Source organism: Sipha flava, unplaced genomic scaffold (assembly GCF_003268045.1).
Source record: "Sipha flava isolate LNK unplaced genomic scaffold, YSA_version1 257_pilon_pilon, whole genome shotgun sequence".
Classification (NCBI taxonomy): domain Eukaryota; kingdom Metazoa; phylum Arthropoda; class Insecta; order Hemiptera; family Aphididae; genus Sipha; species Sipha flava.
The window spans coordinates 1,153,960-1,162,691 of record NW_020272911.1 but is presented as its reverse complement, the minus strand read 5'-3'; the positions used below and the strand labels follow the sequence as shown (position 1 = coordinate 1,162,691).

General features: G+C 30.9%; 1 protein-coding gene across 1 annotated transcript; it reads right to left on the bottom strand.

The window, feature by feature from the left end:
- Positions 1-6,729: 6,729 nt before the first annotated feature.
- On the bottom strand, positions 6,730-8,018 carry LOC112684772 (zinc finger BED domain-containing protein 5-like). Its single transcript, XM_025556435.1, has 3 exons — positions 7,583-8,018; positions 7,142-7,423; positions 6,730-6,971 (listed from the first exon to the last, which is right to left on the bottom strand). Exons 1-3 carry the CDS (start codon positions 8,016-8,018, stop codon positions 6,730-6,732), a joined length of 960 nt encoding a protein of 319 aa, XP_025412220.1.
- Positions 8,019-8,732: the final 714 nt, after the last annotated feature.

The following is an 8,732-nucleotide window of genomic DNA, read 5'->3' as shown; positions in this document are numbered from 1 at the left end:
TAACAATCATAAACCGTGATAAATACTCGTGTAATTAAAACGTCTCTCTTCAAATACCGACACCGTGCTTAAAGTATTCATTTAGACTTCGTAATTACAATTAGTACTTACGCGTTAATATTTTAACGTAATATTAATATATTATAAATTTTTTTGCAATATTCAATTAAATGACGACATTTTTGTCTTCCATCACGTAATTCTAGTCTTTTCATAAATTCATTTTGAGTCAGTCAATTTTTATATTACGTTTATCTTGTTTTTCCTAAAAAATCTAATTTCTCTATGAGTACTAAACATGATCAATATTTAATGTGGAAAATAAACAATTTTAATTTCAGATAATCAATTGAAGTTTGCTTTTTTATTTTCCTTATCGGTCACATTTTCTGATGGTTGAAGTTCTTCATAAATAACAAACGATTCTACTCATGAATTTAAATTCTAAAAAATAATGAAATATGCATAATTATATTTTTATTTGTATACGTGAAATACAATATTCTATTCCCTTCTTCAATAATATACAATTAATTTTAGTTCATATCTTTCAGCCAGAAATTATAGCAAATGTACATCAAATGTGTCATTTTTAATGGCTATATGGTATTTAATTTACTTTTTAACCATAGGTTAATTTATGAATTTAATTTAATTCAGATTTTCTTCTGTTGAAATCTAATCTATTTTCAATCATATATTTGAAGGTTTGTTTTATATACTACGCGTTTTAAAAACGCAGTGTTTAAATGCCGAACAATTTAACTGATGTTTTGTATACAAGTGTACAAACTATCACTATCGCATTTTAAAAACCCGTAACTACGCTATTGTTTAAAACGCCAAGAGAGTAATCAGCTTTAGATCATTGTTTGATTGACTTTTTATCATCTAAAATTATTGCATTAAAAAAAATTGGCACTTCTTTATTATAAAAATTTAATTCATGGGATATTATTACCTTTATATTCTAATTATAACTTTTTAACTTTATTGATTGTTTATGTTCTTTGTTATACTTTTTCTTTGAATAATTCAATTCTAATTTTAAATATTTAATTAGCAAATTCAAATTTTCGGGTGATCATTTAAAGTTAGTTTCGTTTTTACGAAGTTCCAAAATCTCTTTATTTTTCGCCTAAAAAATTCAAAACATTATAAACGCATGATAACTATACATGCATTCTGATAAGTTACATAAAAATAAAAGTATATCTAGGTCAAATGCATTAAAATTGTATTGCAGTTTAGTTTTGGTTCGGAAAATTTATTACTGTTATACATTATATCATATCGTCACAAGTATAGTATTATAATGATAGGTATGAAAGGTAAAATTGTTTTCAAGTTTTATTATTATGTTAGTTATACATTAATAGAAAATGAATGGCAATTGTTTTCTTATGTGTAAGGAATGTAAGAAAATGTTTAAGCCCCCCCCCCTCCCCAAACAAAAATCTTGGGTGCGTGCCTGATTAGAGGAATAAACTTCATGTCAACAACTACATTAGGTGTAAAATATTCTGGGAGATTTTCATTGTTTCCTCATAAAATGTTCCTAACTTTTACTAACATTTGGTAACCTTTATTTTTTTAACATAATTGAGACACTTTAGTATTTTTATTATGTTACCCGTTTCACCAGGTATATTAGTTAGTTTGCAGATAACAGTTTGTGTAATCTCCAACTATGAAACAAAACTCAAATATTCTAAAATATGCTAAATGGGCTAAATATTCTCAAACCTATGATATATTCTCAAATATGCAAAAAAAACTTTTTTCTATAAACTCAGAATTGAATGAATCATCTACATTTTTTACTCTCATTCAACTGCATAGACCAGTGTTTCCCAAAAGGTGTGCCGCGGCACACTAGTGTGCCGTGAAATTTGAAAGGTGTGCCGCGACAACTTGAACTTTTTTTTATAAAAAAACATAAAATATTTTTTTCAAAATATTAAAATATATAATACAAATAAAAATAATTAATACAAAAATTAACTTTAAAATTACAAAAAAAAATATATAATTATAAATTTTAGTGTGAAACGTGTGCTTGATGTTGTTTGCATAATAGTTCAATTCTAGGAGGGATCGACGATAAACACACTCGCATTTCTTGTTCAACTGATAAAAGTCGTTCACGTTTCTTATTTTTAATATTTGTTAGTGCGGAAAACCCAAGTTCACAGAGATATGTTGTAGAAAATGGTAGTAATATATTTATTGCAATTTCTGTAATTATTGGATATTCAGTTTTAATAAAACTCCAAAATTGAAACATTTAAGTTTTAATTTCAATGAACTATCAGATTAATTGACTCCAGCAAATATTGGGAAATATAGAGAGGTTGAGGTGCCTTGCCTAACTGAAAAAGTTCGGTTTTGAAGATAAGAACGGATTAACAAATAGTAAGGTGCTGGAAGGAATTTTTTTAACTTATAAAGCAGACCATCATGCCACACGCGGTCAAACGCCTGCGCGACATCTAGGAAAACTCTAGGGCAGTATTTTTTGTTTTCAAAAGAAAATGCTATTTTATCAGTGAGACGGTGGATTTGGTGTATTGTTGAATGACTAGTTCTGAAACCAAAATTGTGAGTGAGGTATTATATTCTGTGATTTTATTATCGGTCTCATTCTTTTCAAGATAATTTTTTCAAATATTTTTCCCAAAGTAGGAAGAAGACTGATTGGCCTGTAAGAAGATGTTAAATGTTTTGGTTTATGAGGTTTGTGTATGAGAATAATAATGGAAAACTTCCATATTAAAGGGAAGTAAGATAGTCTCAACATGGAGTAGTAAATGAATGTAAGTAAAATTATTGTTTAATTTGGTATATGTTTGAGCATTTTGTTTGAAATTAAATCATATCCGGGTGATTTTCCTATTTTTAGTTTGTTAATTATTTGTTTAACTTCATTCGGAGAGGTGTGCTTTGCTGGAAGATTCATAGGTAGTGGACTGTTTAAAAAGTTTTTTATTGTGTTTAATTGTTCAGGATCTGGATTTATATTAGGGTGAGGAGTGAATATTTTTGAGAGATGGTTCCTAAAAAGATTGGCCTTATCAATATCTGAAACCGCTAGTACACCATTCGGATCATTTAAAGGAGGAATTTTTTCTTTAATTTTAAGCAGGTTTTTCGTGGCTTTCCACAGAGAACCGTCTTGAATAGTAAGAGATTGATATTTTTCCTGAAAAAATTCTGATTTGTATTTTTGTATTTTTTTTTTTGACTGAATTAGATAAATTGTTGTATATTCGTTTGTCGGATGGCAGGTTGTAATGTTGCCAACGTGAACGTGCCCTACGCTTTTTTAAAATTAATTCACGAATATAGGGGGGGGGAGAATGTTGTTGTTTATTGAGTTATAAGGTATATTTATAGCACGTGATGAGTTTAAAATAGCGGTCTGTATTGATGTTGTCAACTTTTGGACTGCCTCCTCTATTTGATCATTTGTTTTAAGTGAGATATTTAAATTTGTGAGATTTTCTAAATGTTTGGAGAAGTGGTCCCAGTTGATAGGTCCTTTGGCTAAAGAGGGATGAGGAGGATTTTGAGTAGTTTTACCACTTATTTGCATAAGAATCGGGCTATGGTCGCATGTTGGATCATCTAGATTTGTAATTGTATAATTCATGTGTCTGGGGATTGAAGAAATAAAAAAATCTAATATATCTGGATGTCTGTTTTGATGTGTTAGCCAATATGTAGGGCCAGGTGGGGATAGTACTAAACAATTTACGTTTTGTAAAATATTTTGAAACATACGACCTCTTATGTTTTGAGCTTGGCAACCCCATTGAGGGTGTTTTGCATTAAAATCATCCCCAATAAGAAATGTTCGACCTAGGGAATTCAGAAATCGTTCTATCTCTTGAGAAGATATTGCCGGTCGTGGAGGGCAGTAAACTGAGGAGATAGTTGTTGGAATATGATTTAGAGTGATTAAAATTGTTGCGGCTTGGATTGTATTTGTCTGAAGGTTTGGGAGAGGTTGGCATTTAATTTTGGTAGAGATTACAATAGCAGATCCGCCGTGAGCAGTTCCATCAGGATGGTCAGATCTGTATATATTATAACCAGGAAAGAAATGTTTAGAATTTGTAGTGCAGTGGGTTTCAGAGATTAAAGCGATGTCTATCTGTTTTTCAATAAATAAGTTTAATAGCTCGGGTTCGTGTCTTTTTAGTCCGTTCGTATTCCAGAGAAATATATTGAGAGAGTTAGTATTTGTTTGTCTATTTATCATCATTTAACACGTTCAATGCCACGGTCGACACGTAGTCGACAACTGTCACACGGTTTCAGGGACCGCTGTCGACGCGTAGTCGACAAATGTTATGTATATCTTTATGGGTGTATTATTTGATCGGTTATAGACGCAATGTTTCAATATTTTTATGTGGTTATTCAGTAGGATGTCGTGATTTCAATGGTATATTTGGATTTTGCGTAGCTATTTTTAGCGAGTTTTAATTAATTTTTCCCGAATGATGACGACGGCGATGGCAATACCGATTACGCGGCTGTGCTATTTCCGATAATATATTGATATCATATTATTTTCGTTGTTAATAATATTCTGACGAAATAGTATTAGTTTATTTTAATAATCTACAGAGTGTATCTTGCTCGGATGTATAATAACAATAAATGTACCTATATTTATGTTCGCATACTATGGTACACTCTACATTCATATTTTTACATAATTATAATTAATTTAATATTATGTTAATGATTCGTTTTATTTTCCAAAAATTAAAAATCTGTTTATTTTTTAACAGCTAATATTATACGTAAATAATTTTGTTTTTCATGTAAATTTTGTATTTATTACATTTTATTGATTGTTTTTTTTAAAATTTTAAAATTAATTAGTGTGGCAATAAATTATTGATTACTTTTTAAAAAAATAACCTTGATAATATAGTATATATTCGTACAGAAAATAATTTTTTTTATAATATTTAAATAACAATTTTACGGTGCACGGCGCGCGGAACCGGTGTCGACACGTAGTCGACCGACGGCGTCGCGGCTCAGTTTTGGCGCGGAAACTTACTATATGCGCATCATAAATACACTGGCACTCAACGTGTTAAAATTAATTTATTTATGACAGTCGTAAGAAGTTGAATTAGGGGATTAATTATTAGTTTTAATTCTGATAAGTAGGAGGAGAATTGAGTTGCTAATTAAATTACATTTTCTGGAGGGATATTGGTTGTATTTGAGTTTGAGTTTAGGTTTGATTTAAGGTTTTGAGAGTAATTGCGCGAATTATTTTTAGAGAGATTTGGGAACGCTTTAGTGTCGTTAATATTAAAATTTGGTAGGTCTGAAGGGTGTTTATCATTACAGACTTCTCCCTTATTTACAGAATTATTTGGGTGTATATTTTTTTTTTTTTGTACTACTGTTGAATTTTTGTAAATCTTTATGGACCATACATCCACAATAATTGGCAGGGTGATTTCCTCCACAAAGAGCACATGTTGGTGGTTGATCGATGGATATGGTGCATGATGAAGACGTGTGGAATTCAGCACAGCGGACGCAGCGAGGTGGGTGAGAACAATAGGATTTGGAGTGACCATATTTCTAGCAGTTATGGCATTGGATTATTTCCCGACGTTTATGCGGTTCTTCGATTCGAATTTTGGTGTGGAGAATAGATGTAACATGAAATATATCTTTGTTGATTTTGGCAGGTTCAAGATCAACAAAAAAGAGCGGCAGATTTTTTTTTGTTATTTTGTGACGGACATTAGCAACTTGACGCACAGTGAAGCCCATTTCTTGAATGGCGATTCGATTCCAATCTCATTTAATGGGGTAGAGGAATGAATATTGCGTACAACAACACGAAAAGCTTTGTTCTCACGTTGTTGATAGGTGTGATATTCGGCTTTTTTTTCATTTAGATATTTTATCACAGCTCTGTAAGAGTCGGAATTCTTAGTGAGAATTTTTAAATCATTTGAGGATGATTTAAATAAGAAATTATCTGCACCAAGTAGTTTGATAAAATCATTGCGAAGTGCAACAAAATCAAGTACTCCTTGAACTGTAATTGGTGGTGGAGATGGTGGGGGTTTGACAGGTTCGTTAGTAACGTCTGATGCTTCGAATGATGAAGTCTGAGGTGGGTGCGCTGTCTCGAGGTTGTCCTCAGTAGCAAGGCAGAAGTATCTATTTGTTGTAGAAAATATACTTTTTTGCGTCGTTTTAGCAATTTTATTTGCGGAAGGTTCATCAGTTGATGAAAGATTCCTACCGGGTTTTCTAGAGTTGTTAACGGTAGCGTCTATATCCATGTCAGAATTGTCGAATACATCACTTGATGCTTTCTGTATACGACTGGACGAAACGGAATTTGTTTTATTTTTATTTAAGGTTTTGCTTTTCGTGTTTGTAGTATTTATATTATTGTTGCGGTTCATTGTGCATATTGTCATTATCGCGACTTGGGTTAGATTAGATAATAGCTGCCACCGGCAACGCCGTGGAGCGCGGACGACAATTAATTACGTAGAAACCGTATAGACGTATGAGAATAGCAATTATAATTACCAATTTTTGAATGATTTGTGTTTGAGAGTTTGAAGTTCCGTGACGATGACGGTAGTGGGGTACACAGGCTAATATCCAGATTTTTTTGAAACCATTCACGGTTAATTTGGTTAGGTAAGACTTGAGAAACAGAAGAAACTACGTGCATGTGTAATTGATACGTGTGTTGCGGATAACAGTCACGGAGCAACAGATTTTTTCTTTTAAAATTATAAGATGATTTATTATCAAATCAGATGTTACTTCTCCATCTGGATCAACATTTGCTGTTAATGGAAACATTTGCAGTTGTTTTTTTTCTACGTGTGATATCCAAAGATTAATTTTCCGTAAAAACCCATTTAATTTATCATACGATGTTAATATGTTTTCATCTTTACCTTGCATATTGGAATTAAGGATATTTAAATGGTTAAAAATATCAGCTAGATAAGCAAGTTTTGCAGACCATAATTATTTAATTAAGTTACGAAATCGCTGTTTGGGTCTTCATTATTGAATAATTGCAACAATTCATTTTTAATTTCATAAAATCTGTTTAAAACCTTACCTTTTGATAACCATCGAATTTGAGTATGTAAAACTAAAACTTCATAACGAGAACCAGCTTCTTCACACATTTTTTTGAGAATTCGTGTTTTAAGATCTCTTGATTTAATATAATTTACCATTTTAATTACCAAATCAAGAACATTTTTAAGCTCACCTGGAATCGATTTAATCATCAAAGCTTCACGATGTATAAAACAATGGGTTGAAATAATATTTGGAAAATTTTGTTTTAATTTCGAAACAAAGCCTTTAAATTTGTCAGTCATTGCAGGAGTTCCATCTGTGCATACGGAAATACAATTTGTCCATAACAGTTCATTTTTTTGTAGATTATCACTGACACAATTATATATATCTTGCCCGGTCGATGTTGTTAATAATTCAGTACCAGATAAAAATTGTTTAATAGCCTCATTGTTTTTAATAAATCGTATATAACTTAATAATTGACATTTTTGACTAATATCGGTCGATTCGTCAATTTGTAATGAAAATTTTCGGTCATCACATAAAATTTCAGAGACATGTTTTTGAATGTCGGAAGACATATCATCAATTCGTCGAGATATTATGTTATTTGATAATGGAACACGAGAAACTTCCTTCTCAGCACTATCACCTAACATGGATTTTACAATTTCTTTGCAAGCTGGTAATATTAAATTTTCAGCTATAGTGTGAGGCTGCATTTTTTTAACTATTAATTCAGCAACTTTATAACTAGCAATTTGAGATTTATCGGATATATTTGTAAGTTTTTCCAATTGTTTTGATTGTTTTACATTTGATGATAATAAGCGGCTAAAATAAGTTTTGTCTTTATTTAACAAATGTCCGTGTTTAGTAGTAAAATGCCTTTTTAATTTACCATACATTCGTTTCTAAGTTTTTCTCCACATACCAAACACTGAGGAATAGGAATAGTTTCTGATCCACAGAAAGTGAAACCAAAATTTAAATAATTATCATGGTACTTACGGCTTGCACTAGAAGATTGTGTACCAGATTTGATGGTTTCGGTAACTGTCGTTTTCTTTTTTTTTATTATCGCCATTATTTTCATCGTAATCGTTAAGTTTTCTTTTTATACTTAAAAACTTATCCATAGTTATTATAAAACAAACGTCGCAAAAATTCAATAAAATTTAGGCTTGTCATGGTGTGGTTTGAACGTAATCGAGAAAACGGTATCGAGAGATAATAATATTATTACCTAATAACGATCATTATATACCTATTATTCGATAAGTAGATAATATTTATCTAAAGTGTGCCGTGACTTATAAAAACTAATAATGTGCCGCGATGGGAAAAGTTTGGGAACCACTGCCATAGACCAAGTATGATATGTAAAATCATATAAATCCGGTCTTTAATTATAACTAATATTTTCTGCTTCTATGAATGATAAGGAAAACTTTAATGGAATGTAGCAAAAACTTACGGGCTACAACGAATAATTATGACAGTCAAGCTACTTCAAGCCAGTATTTTAAACTATTATTCAACATACTGGTACTTGACTATATTTGTTTTTAAAATAAATAATTTTTGAAAATTATTAATAGAATAAAATCGTAATTCATTCA